General features: G+C 38.4%; 1 protein-coding gene across 1 annotated transcript in view; it reads right to left on the reverse strand.

The window, feature by feature from the left end:
* The window catches only part of kcnj19a (potassium inwardly rectifying channel subfamily J member 19a), a 54,255-nt gene extending 28,875 nt beyond the window's left edge, over window positions 1–25,380 (reverse strand). Inside the window, exon 1 of the mRNA XM_017705624.2 lies at window positions 24,413–25,380. Within this exon, the coding sequence (XP_017561113.1) occupies window positions 24,413–25,078 (666 nt within the window). The 5' untranslated portion in view covers window positions 25,079–25,380. The remainder of the gene's footprint in view (window positions 1–24,412) is intronic.
* Between the last annotated feature and the right edge of the window lie 215 nt (window positions 25,381–25,595).

Below are 25,595 nucleotides of genomic sequence, written 5' to 3' on the forward strand. Positions count from 1 at the left end.
ATTATAATAACATGGCTGGTTTATTTGAACAAGTTTGAAGGGATTTCTGAAAAAGTGTCCTGCCAGAGATGTGAGAAAAGCAACTACAGCTGAGCTAAAGCTTAAAGCAGAACAAAGTAAGTCTGTTTTCATTTACATTATATTTGCTAGCCTGTACTAAGACAACAGCACACACTGAGGCAGATTTACAGACAAGATGGCAAAAAGGACAAAAGTGTTGTGACTCTGAAGGTCGTTTTATTTAGTACAAAATGGCTCTTCTTAACATTTAGGTTGCCGACCTCTGTGTTACACTTTATAAAGTTCAGCATAACAGTAGAAGAGGAAGCTCTTTTCTCAGACCTCACAGGGTGCACAGTGTAAATTTTATTCATGAACGCACACTTCTGTTTCTACTGTCTGTATTTTAACAGGGGGTGCAGGGACATATCTAGAGGAGGGCCTGAGGGGGCCTAGGCCCTCACATGGAAGCCAGCCTGCACCCCATCCATATTTCTGACTCCTCTAAAGAAAAAAAAAAAGTGTCCTCAGATTCCAAAAAACTTTTATTATAATGCCGGATGAACCTCAATTCGCTAAACTGAGCTACTGAATACTCATGCCTTTATTTCCACCCTAAATTTTAAAAACCAACCCTCAAAGCTCCTCTTTCATCTTCACAGAATTTGTGGCAAAGTTTCATGCTGCATTCATGGCCTGGCCCTAAAATTCAGCCTTCACCACTTGGGATGAGGTGAGGGTGGGGGGTAAAAACACTGAGAATTCCCAAGTGGAAATGATGCTTATTTGTGAGCTCGCTCAGAAAAGGCAGCGCAGAATCTATCCAAAATAGAAACCACCCTGGGAAAGGCGAGAACACATTCAAAAAGATTGCTATTCCCCTGGAGGGTGTGTTCCTGAGAGTACCTGAGAGTTTGTTTCTTTCTGCGTGGCTGCATGTGTGTCTGTAAGACTGCACTGTCACGGCTCATGACATCCACCGAGCGGCACCCTAAAGAGACCAGTCATCTAACTCATTCCCTGTGCCGTTAGAGACAGAGAGAAAAAAGAAGAGAGGGGAAGAGACAGAAGAAAAGAAAGGGAGGGAGGGATACTTCAGAGAGAGAAGAAGAGATGAGGGAAGAGTAAAGAAAGAAAAAGTGATGGAAGGACAGAAGCCATTACGTTAGAAAGGTGCGCAGAGAAAGAGCAGCTTCAGTAGTGGCAGCAACCATCAGTTCCACTTAGTCTCATGCATGGTTCAATTAGGGCCGGGATTTTCTGTTTTACTTGAAGGCGATCCACAGCGGCTCTGACAGCATGGCTGCACACTCACCAGGAAAGGTGTGGACAGATAAATAGGACTCAATTTTCCCCGTGGCTTTATCAATGTGCTGGTGCAGTCCGCAAATTCAGCTTCAACATAAACACACCTTCCCTTCATTTTCTGGATGACTGGCTTCTGACTGGGTCGTGTTCTGGTACAAGGAAATCAGATTTCAGTGAGGAGATGAGCTCTCACAGGAAGCAAGGTGTGTTTGAGTTCCTCTGTAGTAATGCGTGTAGTGTGCATACAGTATAACCTGGAAGAATTTCGGTGGAATATATTACTGAAGAACTAATTGTCTTTACTTCAAGTAGATTCATATACTATCTAAATACTAGTAGTTAGTAGTTTCATTTTCCAGATCATACAGCCCATATAAGGATATTAAGCTGGAAAAAACAGCCCATTTTGAATTTACTGTGGTTGTGAGGTCACAACTATGGTCACATATACACATGATCAACACAGATCAGCCAGTCAATACAGTGTCTTTAAAGCACAGTCTGTGTAATCCTAAAAGAGAGGTTTGAAAATGGTCATGTAAAGTGAATTATAACTGTTCTTTTAAATACATAAAATCACATAAGGGTAATAAATATGCATAAAAATGCAAAATATGGGCCTTTTTTGAAATAAGATTGTTTGGTGTAACATATAAATACTGTTACTAAACACCAGTCACCCCCCAGACCAAAGTCCATATATGAAATAATTTTTGAATCTATTATGGTTGTAATGAATTATGAACACATTTACACACAACCACCCATTTAGCTTACATCACTTTACCCATCCATTCATGTTGATGTGATGTGGAGTGCTGTTACTACAGACAGTCTATGGGGTTGTAGGGAAAAGGATTGAATGTTGTGCTGTTCCTGGCTGCCGGGAAGAAAAAAGTAAACTTGCAGCCTTTCAGGGGATCTATGCCTCTAATAGGATCAGCTGAGTTCCCTGAAGATCTCAGTCTGGGCTGAACAGTTTGTTCCATACACTTCAGATTGGACTGTTTTTTAAATGAAACACAATATAGAGCAACCAATCAGAACAGAGGTCCTTTACATGTCAATCTTAAAGTCACAGTGACCTAAACAGCATGTTTGATTCTAAGGGATAAAGAGAACTTGGAAAATTGACATGTAAAACTGAAATATGTCTGATTTGATACCTGAACTATTTACAAATGGGTTTGAGTAACAGCCGCAAGGCTGGAACTCCATACGCATCTACAAACACTGACTCTAACTACACGGGCAGCTACACGTGAGACTCCTCTGAACAGCTGGCCTGGAGCACTTGTATTCTAAGCTCCGTCCCAGCCTACACCAAATCCAACCCCAGGGTACATAACTGATACACACACACACACACACACACACACACACACACACACACACACACACACACACACACACACACACAACACATACTGTACAGTTACATACACCTGGTTGCAACCCATGATATTACCGGTAAGTACATACAAATATTAAATACAAAGGTTATGATCCCTCTAACATTTAATTTCCCTTACAGGACCAGCAAGACAATGGAGCCCCAGACCCCCCCCCACCACCACGTTGGTGGATCCAGCCGACTAGGATAAGAGGAGCAGCAGCTCTCACCAGCATCCCCTAAAGGACTCACATCAAAGGAATTCAGGTAAGTAACTCTTTACATGACTTAAATGTTCATACCTCTAATGGTTACACTGCCAGTCTCTAGCATGCATCAGGGCTTATATATAATATATAACATATATACATCCATCTTAAAGGTCCAGTAACAAAAATGGCCTGTTTAATTTTAAGGCATAGGCAGAGGTTGGAAAATTATGTAATTTAAAAGTGGATTATGACTTTTTTGGTACATAAACCACACAAACATTGTATGTCCAAAGGAAAAAAAGATAGAATACAATAAAATGTAGGATATGGGCCCATTAAAGTCCTTTGTAGCACATAGCACACTATACACACACACGCTTGTGATGGCTGATGAATGAGCGAGGAAGAACACGGTCACTTGATATTAAATAAAGGCAGTTCTACTAACACACAATCGCGCACATCCACTAAATGACAAACGGCAATATTCCAGAGATTTTTTAATATGCATGTCACATGGCTTTAATGACAAGACAAATAACATGCAATCTCCCTCACACCTCATGCTTCAGTTCCCCTGAGCCCAGACACAGAGAGAGAGAGAGAGAGAGAGAGAGAGAGAGAGAGAGAGAGAGAGAGAGAGAGAGAGAACACGTGTGAGGAAAAGTGGCCTGCAGAGGTAATTTTCCCTGAAAAATAAATTATATAAAGCATACATACAATATACAAATAGTTTCTCTCCCTTTCTCTGCTCTTTCTCTCTCTCTCTCTCTCTCTCTCTCTTTCTCTCTCTCTCTCTCTCACACACACACACACCACGCAGGGTTGGCTGAGCCCTGAGTCATACCTCCTATGTCTCCTGCAATCTAATTATCATTAATTAACTCAATTTATCACTTCACCCTAGTGTCTGTCTCAACCACAAACAACTCAGCACGCTACAAGATCAACAATAAAGACAACAAACAGCTCTGTCATTTCCCTCTGGTGTTGTCTTAGCAGTTATTGATGCATTTGTGTGTGTGCATGTGTAGTTGTGTAGGGGTGTTGGTGTGTTTTTAGTGGGTCATGAATCTGGGGAAACATTAGCTGTGAGCTTTGATAATTGCCCTAAATATGTTGATACATCAGAATCTGTCATTTTACCGAATTACCAACCATTTCACAACCTGACAGGTTCAAAACAATAAAAAATTGCTTTCAATTTTCAAATTTGCCATGGAGGTTCCATGTGCTGTATAAGCAGATTCACCATGAATCAGAGACGGATTTCTGGGAACCAAAAAAATACATCTGTGATTACTCCTTATCTATTTAATACAGTCATCATGCTTGTTGGATGTCACCTCTGAAAGTACTGTAGTAATACTTTGATTTTACTTATATGTTCTGGTTAGAAATAAAATAGTTAAAACCTTTAAAGTACCCAACAGAAAATTGGGATATTTTTCTCTATGGTATGCAGGAGGATAATAAACCCTCTGAAACCCTCTGAAACCTTCTTCAAGAACTGAACTGAAGGCCTTACACATTACACTAACTACCAAAATAATAACAGTGACAGTGGAATCAGACAATCACGTCCCAAAAAAATCTAATTTTGTAAAAAGAATCTCAGCCACCTGTAACTTATTTATGCGTTACTGACTGTGAAGGCGAGCCGTGGGTTAACCAGGTTTCAGTTTGTTATTAGAAATGGAAAACGGCAGCATCTCCATGGCAGGACTCTTTACTAAGTCTCTATAAAATATAACATACAAGGTAAAATATAATGTTGCTGTTGCAAAAAAAAAAAAAACACATGGAAATTAGAAGTGGGTGGTCTGGCAAAATGTAATATCAAAATACTTCAGAAAGATTATTGCAATACAGGACATGCATACATACATAATATCGTTGTTGTCGGAAGGCAAACTCATATGTCCATTTTCAACATATTTAAATTTTTGACATAATTTAAAAGTATCAGAAGAGCATACTGTGACATTTTGCGATGTAACTTAATATGATATTATTGACATTGTTGTAATATTACATTAATATTATTACAGCTACTATGCAATACTATTAGTCTATACTGTTCTATTAGAGCTACTATACAATACTATTAGTCTATACTGTTCTATTACAGCTACTATACAATACTATTAGTCTATACTATTCTATTACAGCTACTATACAATACTATTAGTCTATACTGTTCTATTACAGCTACTATACAATACTATTAGTCTATACTGTTCTATTAGAGCTACTATACAATGCTATTAGTCTATACTATTCTATTACAGTTACTATACAATACTATTAGTCTATACTATTCTATTACAGCTACTATACAATACTATTAGTCTATACTATTCTATTACAGTTACTATACAATACTATTAGTCTATACTATTCTATTACAGTTACTATACAATACTATTAGTCTATACTATTCTATTACAGTTACTATACAATACTATTAGTCTATACTGTTCTATTACAGTTACTATACAATACTATTAGTCTATACTATTCTATTACAGTTACTATACAATACTATTAGTCTATACTGTTCTATTAGAGCTACTATACAATACTATTAGTCTATACTGTTCTATTACAGCTACTATACAATACTATTAGTCTATACTGTTCTATTACAGCTACTATACAATACTATTAGTCTATACTATTCTATTACAGCTACTATACAATACTATTAGTCTACTATTCTATTACAGCTACTATACAATACTATTAGTCTATACTGTTCTATTACAGTTACTATACAATACTATTAGTCTACTATTCTATTACAGCTACTATACAATACTATTAGTCTATACTATTCTATTACAGTTACTATACAATACTATTAGTCTATACTATTCTATTACAGCTACTATACAATACTATTAGTCTATACTATTCTATTACAGTTACTATACAATACTATTAGTCTATACTATTCTATTACAGTTACTATACAATACTATTAGTCTATACTGTTCTATTAGAGCTACTATACAATACTATTAGTCTATACTGTTCTATTACAGCTACTATACAATACTATTAGTCTATACTGTTCTATTACAGCTACTATACAATACTATTAGTCTATACTATTCTATTACAGCTACTATACAATACTATTAGTCTACTATTCTATTACAGCTACTATACAATACTATTAGTCTATACTGTTCTATTACAGCTACTATACAATACTATTAGTCTATACTGTTCTATTATAGCTACAATACAATACTATTAGTCTATACTGTTCTATTAGAGCTACTATACAATACTATTAGTCTATACTGTTCTATTACAGCTACTATACAATACTATTAGTCTATACTGTTCTATTACAGCTACTATACAATACTATTAGTCTATACTATTCTATTAGAGCTACTATACAATACTATTAGTCTATACTGTTCTATTAGAGCTACTATACAATACTATTAGTCTATACTGTTCTATTACAGCTACTATACAATACTATTAGTCTATACTGTTCTATTACAGCTACTATACAATACTATTAGTCTATACTATTCTATTACAGCTACTATACAGTACTATTAGTCTACTATTCTATTACAGCTACTATACAATACTATTAGTCTATACTGTTCTATTAGAGCTACTATACAATACTATTAGTCTATACTGTTCTATTACAGCTACTATACAATACTATTAGTCTATACTATTCTATTACAGCTACTATACAATACTATTAGTCTATACTGTTCTATTAGAGCTACTATACAATACTATTAGTCTATACTATTCTATTACAGCTACTATACAATACTATTAATTTATACTGTTCTATTATAGCTACTATACAATACTATTAGTCTATACTATTCTATTAGAGCTACTATACAATACTATTAGTCTATACTATTCTATTACAGCTACTATACAATACTATTAGTCTATACTGTTCTATTAGAGCTACTATACAATACTATTAGTCTATACTGTTCTATTACAGCTACTATACAATACTATTAGTCTACTATACTGTTCTATTACAGCTACTATACAATACTATTAGTCTATACTGTTCTATTATAGCTACTATACAATACTATTAGTCTATACTATTCTATTAGAGCTACTATACAATACTATTAGTCTATACTGTTCTATTACAGCTACTATACAATACTATTAGTCTATACTATTCTATTACAGCTACTATACAATACTATTAGTCTATACTGTTCTATTAGAGCTACTATACAATACTATTAGTCTATACTGTTCTATTACAGCTACTATACAATACTATTAGTCTACTATACTGTTCTATTAGAGCTACTATACAATACTATTAGTCTATACTATTCTATTACAGCTACTATACAATACTATTAGTCTATACTGTTCTATTAGAGCTACTATACTATTAGTCTATACTATTCTATTACAGCTACTATACAATACTATTAGTCTATACTGTTCTATTAGAGCTACTATACAATACTATTAGTCTATACTATTCTATTAGAGCTACTATACTATTAGTCTATACTATTCTATTACAGCTACTATACAGTACTATTAGTCTACTGTTCTATTAGAGCTACTATACAATACTATTAGTCTATACTGTTCTATTACAGCTACTATACAATACTATTAGTCTACTATACTGTTCTATTAGAGCTACTATACAATACTATTAGTCTATACTATTCTATTACAGCTACTATACAATACTATTAGTCTATACTGTTCTATTAGAGCTACTATACTATTAGTCTATACTATTCTATTACAGCTACTATACAATACTATTAGTCTATACTGTTCTATTAGAGCTACTATACAATACTATTAGTCTATACTGTTCTATTAGAGCTACTATACTATTAGTCTATACTATTCTATTACAGCTACTATACAGTACTATTAGTCTACTGTTCTATTACAGCTACTATACAATACTATTAGTCTATACTGTTCTATTAGAGCTACTATACAATACTATTAGTCTATACTGTTCTATTACAGCTACTATACAATACTATTAGTCTATACTATTCTATTACAGCTACTATACAATACTATTAGTCTACTATTCTATTACAGCTACTATACAATACTATTAGTCTATACTCTTCTATTAGAGCTACTATACAATACTATTAGTCTATACTGTTCTATTACAGCTACTATACAATACTATTAGTCTATACTGTTCTATTACAGCTACTATACAATACTATTAGTCTATACTATTCTATTAGAGCTACTATACAATACTATTAGTCTATACTGTTCTATTACAGCTACTATACAATACTATTAGTCTATACTGTTCTATTAGAGCTACTATACAATACTATTAGTCTATACTGTTCTATTACAGCTACTATACAATACTATTAGTCTACTATACTGTTCTATTAGAGCTACTATACAATGCTATTAGTCTATACTATTCTATTACAGCTACTATACAATACTATTAGTCTACTATTCTATTACAGCTACTATACAATACTATTAGTCTATACTATTCTATTACAGCTACTATACAATACTATTAGTCTATACTATTCTATTACAGCTACTATACAATGCTATTAGTCTATACTATTCTATTACAGCTACTATACAATACTATTAGTCTACTATTCTATTACAGCTACTATACAATACTATTAGTCTATACTGTTCTATTACAGCTACTATACATTTCTATTAGTCTATACTGTTCTATTACAGCTACTATACAATACTATTAGTCTATACTGTTCTATTAGAGCTACTATACAATACTATTAGTCTATACTATTCTATTAGAGCTACTATACAATACTATTAGTCTATACTGTTCTATTAGAGCTACTATACAATACTATTAGTCTATACTGTTCTATTACAGCTACTATACAATACTATTAGTCTATACTGTTCTATTACAGCTACTATACAATACTATTAGTCTATACTGTTCTATTACAGCTACTATACAATGCTATTAGTCTATACTGTTCTATTACAGCTACTATACAATACTATTAGAAATTCCGTAAGGGTGGGGGCTAGCAAAAACACGCAGGTTTTACTCTCATGTTATTCAAAATTTGCCTTATTCCACATCTGCATGACTTCCTGAATTCCTATACACTCCTTTCTCCCCACTTACCTAACTTTAGAAGGTTTATGGAGCAGTATAATATGATACACCTTCCAGAGACTTTCTCATAAATACTGTGTCCTTCTCGTGTCCTGATTATATATGCATAGATGAGTCTACTAAATGTATACTAAATGTAACATTGTTGTATCTGTGTACAAGCATGTAAAGAAATATGCATACCATACTGTACAGGCCTTAGTAAGTATGCAAGATAGCGCACTGCCAGCCTTCATATGCAGCCGGTAAGGATCAAAGGCATTAGCACCTCAGACGCCACCCACTGTATTCGAGAGCGTCTCTGAGTTATGCTTTGTTTATAAATACGGAGTTCAGTTTGTAAAGTAGTGGCAACTAAACCACATACACACACATACCCTCACACTCCTCGTTAAAAGTGTGAGGATGGCCAGCTTCTCAAAATGTTTAATACAAAGGAGCACAGGAATGTTGATGGTGAAGGGCCTGCATCACTCCCAGATTTCAGGATTGTTTAACATCTGGTGCTATAAGTTTAAGAAAAACATTAAGACCAGCATGCAAGCAGATTTAGGCATCTAGAGTCAAAATGTGTGACTAATTCTGTGCCCCAAGGCAGTAAAGAGCAGGCAGGGTGTGCATCAGGGATTGCTGTATGGGTTATGTGTGTAGAGCTGTACAGTTGTCTCCCACATTATTATAACACGTTCTGTTTGATGTAAATTATCCAAAGAGTTAAAATGGGGAAAAGTATTGTATTCATGACGTCATTGTATATATCATAAATATTGCTGCTGTCGTAAGAAAAACCTTGTATCTCTAAAATAGTAACTTTACTAGAGAAGGAAAAGACATACTGTATTTTTAATGTAAGTCAATGGAACCAGACTTTTTTCCAAATAATTTTAGGTCATTTGTTTTATTCAATTCATGCATTACCCACAATGAGAAAAGTAGCAAGCATTTTCAAATTATGTCAAAAACAGAAAAATGGAGATACAAGGTTTTGTTCCAACTGCAGTGATATGCTTTTTCTAATTTTAGCAACCACAAATTTAAAATGTATCCCAGGTTCCTGAATGAGCACATTTCCTTTATTGGGTTGCAATAACACAATGAATGTAACAAAGCCTTGTATCTCCAAAAGCAGTAACTTTAATAGACAAGAAAAATATCTTAACGTTAATGAGATACTATAAAAAGCTGCCATGCCTTATAATTTTGGACTATTTCTTTTGACTCAGTAGGGTGGCAAGAAGGGCCTGGGTTCAACTCCCCATCCAGGTGACTAGGGTCCTTTCTGGGGTTCTCCCTGTGTCTGCAGTCCAAAGACATGCAGTTGGGCTGACTGGAGATACTAAAATTGCCCCTTGTTGTTAGTGTGTGTGAATGCAAATGGCTGTGTGTCTGCCCTGTGATGGACCGATACTGTCCACAGTGTTTCCTGCCTTCTGCCCAATGAGTGCTAAGAGAGGCTCCAGCAATAGCTAACAGACCTATTAAACAAATATTCTTATTTATTAAAAAGGAACACCAACAAATCTCAAATTTCAAAAGAATGCAAGACGTCTCCAAAGGTGTGCATTGTCTCCCGTCTGGTGAAAATCACCAGCATTTCTGTTCTTGCTAAGACACAGAGCCTCTTATGACAAAGCTTGCTGCCTCCTTTCATGTATCTGCCCTTTTCATCAGAGCTGTAGTGTGTGTTCTTCCCCTGCATACACTGGCCTCGAGTCACCCTACCATCTCTCTGTCATACATGCCCTCATTCACTGGAAAACACACAGGACAACTGAAAAAGCAGAGAGAGACACAGGAGGTATTGAGTGGTGAGACAGAGAGAAAGAGAGGGACAGGATGAAAGACAAAGGGAAGGAAGAGTCTGATTGATAACATATGAGGAAGTGAAGAAGAAAAGGAGAGGAGACCAGGAGAGTGCTGCTGAACAAAGCACTGCAGCTGGGCTTCTGGGAATTTACTGAGCTGTGATATATTTTCATCTCGACCTGAGGTTCTTAGGATTAAGAACCAGATATATTTGATATAATCAGACAAACAGTATCATTGAGTTCTTGACAGTGGGTGTGTTTTTGCCTGTAAAAAACATTATATAACATTAGAATAAATAAAAATAAAAAAGCTAAGTGTCATCAGATCAGATGACTACATTGATAAATAGATAGATGTATAGATAGACCTGCTACACTGCTGAAAAAAATAAAGGGGACACTTAAACAACACAATATAACTCCAAGTAAATCAAACTTCTGTGAAATCAAACTGTCCACTTAGGAAGCAACACTGATTGACAATCAATTTCACAGCTGTTGTGCAAGTGGAATAGACAACAGGTGGAAATTATTGGCAATTAGCAAGACACACTCAATAAAGGAGTGGTTCTGCAGGTGGGGACCACAGACCACTTCTCAGTACCTTTCTGCTTTCTGGCTGATGTTTTGGTCACTTTTGAATGTTGGTGGTGCTTTCACACTCGTGGTAGCATGAGACGGACTCTACAACCCACACAAGTGGCTCAGGTAGTGCAGCTCATCCGGGATGGCACATTAATGCGAGCTGTGGCAAGAAGGTTTGCTGTGTCTGTCAGCGTAGTGTCCAGAGGCTTGAGGCGCCTCCAGGAGACAGGCCAGTACACCAGGAGACGTGGAGGAGGCCGTAGGAGGGCAACAACCCAGCAGCAGGACCGCTACCTCTGCCTTTGTGCAAGGAGGAACAGGAGGAGCACTGCCAGAGCCCTGCAAAATGACCTCCAGCAGGCCACAAATGTGCATGTGTCTGCACAAACGAATGAGCACATCTGGGACATCATGTCTCGCTCCATCCACCAACGTCACGTTGCACCACAGACTTTCCAGGAATTGATGGATGTCCAGGTCTGGGAGGAGATCCCGCAGGAGACCATCCGCCATCAGGAGCATGCCCCTCCATTGTAGGGAGGTCATACAGGAACGTGGAGGCCACACACAACACTGCGCCTCATTTTGACTTGTTTTAAGGACATTACATCAAAGTTGGATCAGCCTGTAGTGTGTTTTGACTCCAAATCCAGGCCTCCACTGGTTAATAAATTTGATTTCCATTGATGATTTTTGTGTCATTTTGTTGTCAGCACATTCAAATTTGTACAGAACAAAGTATTCAATTAGAATATATCGTTCATTCAGATCTAGGATGTGTTATTTGAGTGTTCCCTTTATTTTTTTGAGCAGTGTATATTCATATTGCTGCTGTCAGAACAAAACATTGTATCTCCAAAATGGTAATGTTACAGGAGAAGGCAAAAAGCTTTATTTTTAATGTAAGTCAATGGAACCAGATGTTTGTGCAAGTAATTTTGAGCTGCTTCTTTTGGTTTGTTAATTTGGTTTGTGTTCATTTTACACACAGTGTAAAAGGCTATGGGTGTTTTCAAAATATGTCAAAAACTGAAAACGGCAGAAGTTGAAATACAAGGTTTTGTCCAGAAAACAGCAATATATCACATACATTCCAAAACCTAAACCTAACCCTCAGAACCTGCTGGCTGAAAGCTGCTGGTGTTCTCAGCACAACGGACCGTCCACTCCAGAGCTCAAAGCTCAACATCACTGAATGAATTTGGAAGTATTTGGAATTTGAGAAGAAAATGCAACCAACTTTTAATACTGAACTTTGTAGAGTGTAGAAAAACTGAAAGCAGGTCTCCTGAAAAGCTGTAATGACGGAGGGAATTAGACGCTCTAAACACTGAAAACTTAGATTTAGTTGTTCAGACTTTGTGTAATATTCTGTTAAATACATGATTTCTGCTTTTTACTTGATGTTAAACCTGTACATAATGACCATTTTGACTGAAAATGAAATGAATGAAGGCTGATCTGTGACTTATAAACAGTACAGTGTATTTGACGTATATGATAGCATGAGATTTTTCCATCTTAGAATCTTAGAAGCATCTTAAGTCAAGGTTCTTGGGAAGTAGAGGATCAGGAATCAGGCAGGAAAACTAGCACACTAGTCAGAGCAGTGCTCGGATCTGAGGGAGAAGGCTTTATTACACACACACACACACACACACACACACACACACACACACACACACACACACACACACACACACACACAGAGCTGAGCTGCTCTGAACCTGTACTGGCCTTTGTATCTCTCCTTGGAGCTTGTGTGGTTGATTTAATAGTTTGAATAGGACTCCTTTGTTGTGTTGCGATAACCATCTGGTGTGTCTATTCAGAGTCTAGAAACAAGAGACACATACACCCATACACACGCTTGGACATATACGGTTATGAACCTGTGCCCCAGCAGTGCTCTCTAATTGTGCATGTATTTGCTCCCAGGCATGATTTTAAATTCAAAATTCAAATTGCGTTCACTTCTCAGTGGCATTACAGGATTAGCATAGTTATGTGACCACAACTCACACAAGGGGGGTAGTGTGTATGTGTGATTTTGTGTGTGTGTGTGTGTGTGTGTGTGTGTGTGTGTATGTGTGAATGTGTGCATGTGGGTGTTGACTCGTTTGCTTGTGGTTTTTGCTGTAATATACAACAACGTGTAAAAGAGAGACCCTTACTTTTTGAATTCACGGTCAAAATAGCCATTAAGTAAGAAGTAATTAACTTCTTAACATTCCAGGCTTATTACATACTAAGGCTTGTTATTTGTTAACTACAGCAACTTCAGTGCAAACTGGCTGAGGTATTCTTAGATTATAGAAGTGTATAATAAAACTTTGTCTCCTCTCTCTCTAAAATGTTTTAAGTGCTGTTTATCTGATGGGGACAGTTTTGCTGGTCTATGAGGTCTTGCTCCATTGTTAATGGTGTTTTAACAATCTTAATAAGAATTTTTTAATGTATCTTGTGGAAACTCCTCTTATTTTCCTTTGAATTTCCTCTTCCTTATCGCTGTTGGGCAGAAGAAAACCTTGTATCTCCAGAATGGTAACTCTCCAGGAGAAGGTAAAAACATACTTTACTTTTAATGTAAGTCAATGGAACCAGAATTTTTCCAAGACATTTTGAGCTGTTTCTTTTGGTCCATTCCTCATGAAATTTACAAACAATGTAAATTTTCAAATTATGTCAAAAACTGAAACGACAAAATGGCAGAATTATGCCAGTGGATTATATTATAAATGACTGAAAATGACATGAATTGGACTTTTTTACAGTAGTTCCACAGTGTTCCCTCAAGTAGCTTTACAATTTGAAAACTAAGTTTCATAATGTACTTCATGGTGTATTCATACATACATGGAAAATCACCCAAACACCAAGATATATGAAAACAAGGCAACTTGGCAGCACCTCCAAGTCTGAATGGAGAAACACACATATTGTTCCTACTGTAACAAAACCTTAGAACTGAAATAGTACCTTTATATGAGAAAAAAAAATTAAACTAGATTTTAATACAAGGAAATCTGGTCCATTTCTATCGGTCCACTCCATATATATTGGGCACAAAATATAAAGGGAATATGGTGTTTAAAAAAAAAAAACAGGAAAAAAATGGATTTACATTGTTTTGATGTGACATTGATGATATACACACAGTATATGCGGAATATAGTTCTCATATATACTCGCTTATGGTGAGAGTATTCTTCTCTCCTCTGCATCAAACACTGGTGCCTGGTGTAAGGAAAACAGATTCATGCTCCACAGACCAGCTGACATGAGTAATGATGATTAATTGGGAGGTGTAACAGAGCCTCTAGTGGACATCTGGTGCAACTACAGACTAAACAAAGCTGTACAATGTCTCTACTTTCATGTCTGTTTGGAACTGTAACAATTTTCAGCCCATATATATTCACTGAGCCACATTTCATGATTCAACTTTAGTATTATGTTTTATGCCTGTGTTCCTCTCTATGGCTTTTGGTTGAGTTCTGTTATTGTACCATATTTCAAATAACTTTTACGCTCCTAGAAAAACATTTTATTCCTCCATTACATAACCCACATAATGTGAGTCACATATTTTTTGTCCAATTGTTCCCGAAGCTCTCAGGCTTATTTTAGTATAGCTGATCGCTTGAAACATTCGGCATGCGGGTCTTTGAAGATAAAAACTCTTGGCCTGTTTTAAAAGCCCTAAAGCAGAGTAAAAATACTGCGGAGATTAGAGTGTAGGCTGGGACGGAGAAAGAGGGAGAGAAATAGAGAGTGTCTTACCTTTCTCACTACCAAACAAAAGACCTCTTCAATTCCATTTCACTTTCAAGCTTGGTTCTTCTCTCTCTCTCTCTCTCTCTCTCTCTCTTTCTCTCTCTCTTTCTCTCTCTCTCTCTCTTTCTCTTTGTCACACCATTGTTGCCCTCACCCAGTTATCTTTGTATTTTTTCTCAGTCTCTTTCTTAGAAGTTAACATAGATAGAGATCGACTTCTTTTGTGCATTTAACCTCATCAATCTCTCTTGTGCTCTCTTCTTCGCTCTCTCTCTCTCGCCGTCTTTCTGTCTTTCAAATGAGAAGAACCTCTGTTCACTTCTAACTGACAGGCCGTGCTTCATTAATTCCGGTGCCATTGACCCGAAGTGCGGCGTCAATTAATTCGTTCTCTGCTGGATAATAAGGCCCATTGTCTGCAGCTCCTTGTGGACCCACTGCGGAGGCTGCCGAAGCCATCCTGCTGGCCGTTCACTCCTCTGACAGGTATATAGAACATGTCAGCTCAGTGATATTCATCTGTGATTCATGCAGGTATCTGTTCTCTTCTTAATACACTGATGCTTCTTTCAGTACTGCACACAGGTCTGATCACAGGTCACCTGAGAAACTATTTATATGGCAATTTTGCTTGTAAAATATTATATAGATATGTTGTGTGCTGGTAAGAGGAACACTGTTTTGGTTCCACTTCCTCAATGCACCTGCAGCCACTACAAAGCTAATTACTATATTTATTATGTTTAACTTAATAGAGTATTTATTACCCCATACTGCATTGGTGTACATCTGTATTTATTTATTCATCATTTCCAAGAAAATAATTGCTTAGTTCCAATGTAAAGAGCCTTAAATGAGTTAATGAGAGGATACATTATAAATTATTAACAATACTTTCTTTTTATGTTGTGGCCTCTCAGCCAAATACAGCTTTAAAAGTTCCACTGATTGCCTTCTTGATAAAAGTAATAACAACTGCAATGGTGAATTTGTTTCAGGTCTGAAGTCACATGTAAAACATTGCTTATGCCAGCAATATCAATAATGCCAGTGCTTTCAGGAAATGTATTAATCAACAAGCAGCAAACTAACAAAAGCAACAAGAATCCATGAGTTGTATGAATGACAGCGAGAGGCTACAACTGTAGAGGAGATGAAACCATAGACTGTATGTGTGATATACATGATATACACACTCAATGGCTGGAATTAAGGGTGGGCAATACAAACTCAAACTTATATCACAGTACTTTCTACTATTCAGACGACAATGGTATGATGCCATGATATCAAAAAAAGTGAAAACAATTATAATAGCAACAGCAATAATAACAAAACACTGTAAAGATAATAATTATCATTATTACTAGTACTAATATTGCTACTGTTAAGTTGGGTGAGTTTATAAGAGTTATTTAAGCTGTTAATGCTTATGTTTAGTTTGTCCTAGGGGCTGTTTTTGGTTGACATGTTTAGTTTGTCTTGGGGGCTGTTGTGGGGGCTGTTTGGGCTTGTCATGGTATTCATGGTATGGCAAAATTTATATAATGGCAGAATGTCATATTCACTTTTACACCGGTTTTTACACCAGTGCTTGGATAATGTGGCCACTGTTGGTCTCATGCTGGTACACTGGAAACTGCATTCACCCTATGGAAATCACATGGTTTCCATTTTCAGTGAAACTTTTTATGTAAACCCAGCATTCAGATAAAGAAAAATAATGCACTTTTGAGAGTGATAATGTTATTCTAATGAAGCTTATTTTGTGCTGTTATGTAGCGTTACTGAAATGCACTGCTTTACAAATGGAAAAAAGAATTGTTTAGGGTCAAATTAGAGCAAACAAGACAAATGTGATTGTGATTAATAATTATTTTAATTACTTGACAGCCCCTGATGTGGTATAAGACTTTTACATTTTATCATACATGTGAACGAACCACAGAGATTCTGATGCTGAATAAATATGCTAGGTTCATAACTGGCTCCTCATTGTACTCAGTAAATGGTTCATCGAGTTGGCCACCTCCTTAGCCTTATCAGTGGTTAATGACTGGTACAGTCCTGTTGAGCCTAGGCGCACACTGACTGTTACAGACTGTGTACACACTTTCACTGTGAGCCTGTGTGTGCGTCCATTCACAGTGTACCTGTCCCTGTGGAATACTCCATGCGTCATTAAGCTATATCTCCGTTTGCTCAGTGTACTGTGATGATGTGGATGAACTGAGCAGAACACGGACGCTCACGTGCATACTAGGCCTACAGGGCTACGCAATATACCATTTGTTAGTCATTACTGCAAAAATGCAATATATGTTTAGATATAATGCCCTATCAGTATTGTGGATATGTATTATGTAACATAGTTGCAATACCGATATCAAAAAAGGTTGCAGTCTTCAAATGAGCTGTCTGAACAACCAAGTGTGATATAAGCATCCTGACCAACCCCCCCAAAAAACTAAAAATGGTCAAAATAATGCAGTTGAGTCCTTAACCACATCACATCAATGGTTTACGAAACTGGTATGAATATATTGCCAGACATATCTCAGTGACAACATAACTGCATTATGGTATTTTGTCCACATAATGCAGCCCTAATGCACAGGAAAAAGACTTGCACAGTGTTTTCAGCCTCTGCAGCATCTGCCCATTGGCTTCTATTATGAGTTGTATTGCACTGAAACTACTGTCAACAGTAACTGCCCATATGATACAGGGGTGGCAGACAGTGATTTTGTTGGGAAAGGCTGGGGTATACTTTTAAAAAACAAAATCCTAGCATTACTGTTAGCAAACATTTTTTTATCACTGCTTTAAGCCGCATTTGCAGAGACATGAGGTGCAGACTATAGGCCTACTCACTCTCTCCAGGAAAGCAACAATACATATTCCTCAAGAGTTGTGACCTACAAAAAAACGTTTGGGTTTTTGCAGCGCTTCAGAAGCACAGATTTTCTGGCATGGTTGTGAATGTAACCTTGGTACTGGTGGGAGGCTTAAAGCTTCCACCAGTCTCCGTTCTGCCTCTATCTACTTGGCACCAACTCGGACTAGGAGCTTCTATACTGAAAAAACTGATGCACTGAATTAATCTGATTCAACTGTGTATATAATTTCCGCATGAGTGAAATATAAGCTTACATAGTCTTTTCCCATACTTGGATTTCTTTTCCCATACTTGGATACATGTCCACTTGCCTTACCAGCAGCTTTCACGTAAAGGTAAAGATTACATAAGTCTCTTGTTCATTTTTAGTCCACTCTTCCACAAATCGAGTGCACATTTCAGCCAGACGTGCCTATTACAACATTCACTGCTGTTCCAATTTGAGAACTTGGACTAATGTCGGGTGATTTTGCTGGTTAGTCAAAATGTCCCCGTGCTCTGTTAAAGCAGTCCCATACAGACACCCCACAACTGTCATCCTGGAATTTGGGAGTGTCAACGTTGTGTTCTGCTCAGTGCTAAAATGGACAGGAAACTGATATAATGCTTACCTGACAAGGTTTGTGCTGTCATTAAGGCAACTGGATGCTTAATGAAGTATTAAAGCAGAAATCATGCATGCAACTATGTTTTCTGGGAAACTGAGGAGCTTAGAACAATGTACTAGATTATATTCATGTGGAACTGTGTTTTTTTAATCAAGTAAACTCAACTCTGCACCACTTTTTACATGGCAGAGCACCAGAATCTTCACTTCCAAACACATGGAATAGTTCCATAAATGTCACTGACTGAAGAGTGACAGCGTTTGGCCACAGGTCACATTTTGACATGGAACAGAGTGTGAAGTTGTGTGTGATTAGCATGCTCAGCTACTGATGCAGCCCTACTGTCACTCCACTCTTTCACAGACTCTCTGTATGAGTTATGCTAATGCTCTCCTAAGTCTTTTATGAGACAAGACGCTCAGTAGAAAGGAGGGGAATTATAGGCAGATCTTGAGAAGAACTGATCACCCAAGTGTTGCATTTTCCCACGTAACATTAATGCTGTTTACACCTGGTCATTTCATGCAACTTGTATCCTTAAGATTTTAACTTGTTTCCACACACAAATGTGCCACCAATTAGTGAGTAGATAGATGGTATTCTCACTCATTAGACTTTTGCCATCAGAGCGTTGGTTTTGTTGCTTAACCTGGCGAATGGTTTTGCATGACCTATAGGCGACTGTCAAAGCTAAACAAAATCATATCAGTATAAAACAAACAAAAAAAAAGTGGTATATCTCATTTACTAACTTCTAAATAGTTTAAAAAAAAACTCTTTGCTAACTTTCAAGCACATGATTATGATTCCATTCACTTTTTTCTCATTTTTCTAATTGACTATCTTTCTCTGAAAGGCTCATTGTTGTCATGACAAAGTTTGTTTTCCATCAGACTGATAAAAACCATGCATCATGTGTATTCCATGCATCCACACAATCGAGGCTGAGTTTAGTCTATTCAAAATGTCATTGCTATATGGTGCATAATATGCAAGTCATTTTTCCTGTGTTATACAATTGTCAGCATATCCATTAAAAGTGTTCTGGCAATCAAGTCTTTCCTTATTGAAACTTTATACTGGCAGAAAGAAATGGTCCACATTCACAAACTCAGTCTAACATCTCTAGTTTCAATGGGAAAGACTGTATCTGCTTCATTCAAAGAAATAAGAAGCAGCAATAATCTAAAAAAAATTGAATTCCTTTCTGCTGGTGTTAATGAAGGACTGAACTGTTCCGGTGAATGGGGGCAGGGGGAGGGGCGATCTTTCAATTGCTATAACCTAACCGTAGCTATACTACTGCGATCACTGATAAAAACACAGACACATTGAAACCTTATCTACAACACCTGTGCTATAGCACTATTTGTGAAAATAAATGCCTGAGCAATGCTCAGCTTCCTCTGCTTTCTGCTGATTGTGACAGGCAAAACTGATGATTAGATCAGATGAATCAGATTTGTTGAATGCACTGTGTATTGTAGTTTATTGTATTGTATTGCATGGCGCTGCATGGCACAGAGTTCTGTGCTCAACTCTGTTCCTTTTTCTGGGTATCTACACTGACTTTTGCATCAGTACCTGAGCTCAGGACTGTCTTTTTCTCTAACCTATTGGTATCTAGCAAAGATACTTTCTCTAGATAGACAGAGCACTTCTTGTAAGTCACTCTGGATAAGAGCGTCTGCCAAATACTGTAAATGTAAAATGAATAATACTTTGTCAATTTTCACAGATATTTGTCTTCCAAGACAGCGCCTTTTGGTTTAATAATAATAATATTGAATAAGGAGTAAAAGTGATCTTACACTTATTCCTCCTGCTGCTTGTAACCCTTCCCTGAGGGATGCAACTGAAACTGCTCATACAAATCACGAGAAGAATCCCAGGCAATTTTATCAGCCAGTCTAAGTGTATTATTTGTGAAAGAAGCTTTGAAAGAATGAGTGATCCCTGGATTCACCCACCACTTTTAGAGCAAATGCCCAAGAGCTGTATGATTCTGGCCTTAAGCTGGTAAGGCCATGGGACCAGACCTTTCATACAGCAAGACGCTTTGAATGGTGGAGAAAAAGATCAGGTTAGGGATTTCCCTAAAGGCTTCAAAAAGTCCTAGCTGCCTTGGAAATAGATCTGCTGTACTTTACTATGAACATAGTCAATGTGATAGCTCCAATTAAATGCACTATCCACATACACACCCAGGTTTTGAAAGGATGCTGTTTATGATGTTTAACAGGTTGATCATGTATCACATATTTGTGATGGTGTTCAATAAATAATCACCTCTGTTTTAACAGTGTTTGTAATGTCAGTTATAATAAGAAGAAATAAGAAGAAAAAGAACAATGAACGTTTGAAATGCTTTCAACAAGATCCTTCTCATTAATTTACACTTGTACCTAAGGTTACTGCCGCATGCTGTACGGTGCCAGTCAGTAAGTCGAGAATCAATAAAACTATAAAATGTGATGTATTGTAATCGCACATTAAAGTCGCAGTCATGAACTGCTGTATCAGCACTGTGTTCGCCCCCTGACTGAGCCTTAAAAAGAACACAGCTGATGTATATATTGTATGTTTCAGTGGGGGCGTTTGTTATTATTTGTGAAGTTCTTTACGTAGTAAAAGTGGTTCCAGGGCTTTGGGCTTTCTGACTGAAGCAACAGCGAGCAATGCTCCAGTTTCTGCCTCCCTGCCTGTATTTCCTGACGTTTGTTGTCAGTGCGGTTTAAAAGCCTGCAGGATGATTTAATATCAGCATGACCAAGAACATGAGATCGGTCACTCTTGCCTCAGCACTGGTGGACAAGTGTTCTGTATTTCTATTTCATGTTCCTGAGTGACCACTTTATTAGATCTGCCATTAAATTGCTTTGAAAAGAAAATGGTATTTAACAAAAAATGACAAGCAATATCTGGGCAAGTGCCCGTCCTTTTTTGAGTGGAACATTTCTTTCAAGTCCCTGTGAATGCACACAGTTCACATTCGTTATTATGAACAGCTGGCTGAAGTGTGTTTTACTCCTGTGTTTGCAGCTTTCACTGGTAAAGGCTAAAAGAGTGCAAAGCTGATGTTTTGGTTGCCTAAGTTGTGAACAAAGTCATTGAGAGTGGTTGGATGTGAAATGCACCATTCTAGAGAAACTAACCACAACTGAATGGTTCACTTTGGTGGGGACAGGCACCAGATGTCTAAGGTGTTTAATACCTCTAAAAGCTACCACATGGAAAGTTATTACATGAAACGGTCGCAAGTGCACTGCCTGAAGTCTGAGACCTTCTTTTACAATAGTTCTGAAATAAAGTTTTGGCCTAAAATGTATTTCCTAAAATGTAAGAAGCAGAGCGGTACATGCAGGATGTTGTAAGGTAAACAGTCCCCAAAGAAAATGTACTTTTTCAGATCCACCATCATCTTTCACCATCATCTGCATTCCATATAAAACCTCAGGAGACACATAGTGGGTTTGGATAGTAAGTACAATGGCTGTGTTTTCAAAATTTGGGGGAAAAAAAATACTGTTACATAGAGAAGGTACTAAAATACCCCAATAAGTCAGAAATACAAGCATGTATGTGTGAGGGAGTTTGAGTGTATTGAAAAGCAGTGTATTTTTGAGCCTGTAAGTGCATAAACACATGTTGCTGAAAAGGGTGAAACCCTCTGAACAGCAGTGTAAAATCAGTTTTGGTGCAGTCACATGTATAAAATCATTGTGTTATGATGATAATATTCCATAGTTTTTAAACAATTTGTAGGAAGCTATCAAATTTAAGAGATTTAGAATGATGAGTAGAGCTGTAGACAATTCCATGATAACTGAGAAAGCTGCATGGCATCGAAAAATATGTCCAGAATGCCTCAACTTTGAAAGCAGCGATCAAGTCTTGCTGATCAAATAGTCATTCAAAGTACTAGTATGTACTAATATGTTTACCCACTGAAGCAGCAACATTAATGCAACAACTATTCTGAATTTGCCTTACTATCTGATAACTTGGACTCAAGCTCATTGCACAAAGCTTAAATCTATATGTATAATCAGGCTCACCACTACTATATACAGAATCTCAACCTCTTAAGGTGGGAGAACTTACACTTGTAGATGTGTGTCTTGTATATAAGACCCTGTGTGGTTTGGCTCCTCGTCCTCTAACTCTCTTCATTAAGCAATAACAACTGAAAGCAAGTCCACTAGATTAGTGGCAAAAGCAGATACCGTGATGAGAAAGTTGTCTTTTGGATGTTCTGCTTTTCAGCAAGAGGAGCTCAGACCTTGAATAAGCTGCCTGTACACATATGGGACATATAAGTGAAAGCACTGCATTTGGCTCTTTTTCTCAGCTAATTTAAAATCACTGCTAAAAAACACATCAGGAATGCCATCATACACTATACGCCCGAAAGTATCCAGGCATCCCGCCCTTCTGGAGAACACAACAGAATGGGATGATCTGGAGCAGATACACATGGACCTAAGGCTACCACTCCCAAGCTAAAGCTGCATAATGCCCCCCCAGTACTGGGATGTAAAGCATTGATGGTGTGTTCTCTGGAGTGATAAAGCCCAAGTGAATACCTTTGGGATGAGCTGAAGTGGCATTTAAGATCCAGAAATGATCATCTGACATCAGTACCTCACCTCACTAATGCTCTTGCGGCTGAATGCAGTCAAATTCTCACAGCAATGTTCTAACATCTAGTGTGAAGCCTTCTCAGAAGACTAGAGTCCGTCATTGCAGCTAAAGGAGTACAAGCTCTCTGATAAAACCTTGGATTTCGGAAGAAACGTTGGATGAGCAGGTGTCTAGAAACTTTTGGCACATGTAGTGTAGTATGTAAATCAATGTGGCCACACGTTAGAATCTCGTTCCCACACAGTCCAGCAGCCTTCCTATGTGTTATGACAATGAGCCCTGCATAATTTTTATTTATACAAGGTGACATTTCTGTATAAATAAAAATAATGTGTGGCCACAACTTAATTATCTTGTTCCCCTGCCTTACTAAATCATGGCCATGCCTTAGTAAGGCATGGCAATGAGATAATTAAGCCTTGACCATGGTGCACCGTTTAATAAGGCATGATCTCATTCTCATGCCTTACTAAGTCATGGTCATGGCCATGACTTGGTAAGGCATGGGAACAAGAAGACTAAGTTGTGGCCACGCATTATTTTTATTTATGTCACCCTGTTTTCACAAAAATAATGCATGGCCACACCACGCATGGTGGTCACGTGTGGTCAAGACTTAATTATCTTGTTCCCATATCTCACTAACTCGTGGCCACGCATTCTTTTTATTTATATAGGATGTGTAAATAAAAGCAGCAGCTCTCTGTACTTTTGTGTTTTTTGGACTATGGTTAAAAATTAGCCCCACTGACAGAAATGCTTATCAGCGCGTGCTGTCCTGTAAAAGTGGACCGAACCATGTCCTGTTGTTACCCAAATTCTCTAAGTCGTGAATAAACCAGCGGTTCTGTCCAGCTTTGCGAGTGCGTGTGCGCATTTGAGCATGTGTTTATGTGCGTGCTCGTATATGGGTTTGTGTGCCTGTGCGCGCGTGCATTCACGTGTGCACGCGTGTTTGAATGTGCATTGAAGTGCCCGCGCCAGCGCGCGCGCTCCCTCCCTCCCCACTCCCCCTCACCTTGATGAGTTTGCACCTGATCTGCGCGGACACCATGTGGCTGTTCCTCAGGTTGCCCACGCGGAACATGAGGCACAGCTTCCCGTCGCGCTGCGAGATCACGGCGTCCTGGCTGAACATGAGCGTCTCCGCGCGCTTCTTGGGCTGCGACATCTTGATGAACATGCAGCCGATGAGGAAGGCGTCCACGATGGAGCCCAGCAGCGACTGGAAGAGGAAGAGGATGATGCCCTCGGGGCACTTCTCCGTGATGTAGCGGTAGCCGTAGCCGATGGTGGCCTCGGTCTCGATGAAGAAGAGGAAGGCGGAGGGGAAGTTGTAGACGTTAGCCACGCACGGCGTGTACGAGGCGTCGTGGCCGTGGTTGAGGTCTCCTCTGATGTAGGCGATCACCCACCACATGGAGGCCATCACCAGCCACGCCACCGTGTACGTGAGGATAAAGATGAGCAGGTTCCAGCGCCACTTGAGGTCCACCAGCGTGGTGAAGAGGTCGGAGAGGTAACGGCTCGTCTCTCCGCCGAGGTTCCCGTGCTGCACGTTGCAGCGCCCGTTCTTCTCCACGAAGCGCTGCCGCTTCTTCCTCGCAGGCGCCGAGAACGGAGCGCCTCGGTTGGTGTTCACCACCTGGTAGTCCTCGCCGAATTTGCGCCGCAGAGCAGCCATGACTTACTTTTCTCTTTTAGCGAGATGGTTTTTTGGGGTTTTCTGTGGGATGAAGGAGCCGTCACCGCGCGCTCAGCATCACAGCAGCGCTCCGCTGGTTTCACTCAGTTTGAGAAGTGCTTATCGCGGGTCCTCAGGGTGAGGCATGCTGACAGCGCGAGTCAGCGCTCCGAGTCCTGCTTGTCAGGAACTTCTCCCTCAGCTCGGAGGCGCTCGGGTCTCCTCACTGACTTTAAACCTGTTCGCTCGCAGCACTCCGGGCTGTGACTGTCTCTCGCACGCGCGCTCTGAAACACTCGCTCTTGCGCGCGAGGCTAGGAGAGGCAGAAGAGCACGAGGAGGGCGGGGCGGAGGAGGAGAGCAGGCAATCAGCAGCAGCGCTATAGAGGAGAGAGATGGAGGAGGAATCGAACTGTTCATCACCTCTCTCTCTCTCTCTCTCTCTCTCTCTCTCCACCTGTCTCTCTCTCTCTCTCTCTCTCTCTCTCTCTCTCTCTCTACCGGTCTCTCTCTCTCT

Source organism: Pygocentrus nattereri, chromosome 14, assembly GCF_015220715.1.
Source record: "Pygocentrus nattereri isolate fPygNat1 chromosome 14, fPygNat1.pri, whole genome shotgun sequence".
Classification (NCBI taxonomy): domain Eukaryota; kingdom Metazoa; phylum Chordata; class Actinopteri; order Characiformes; family Serrasalmidae; genus Pygocentrus; species Pygocentrus nattereri.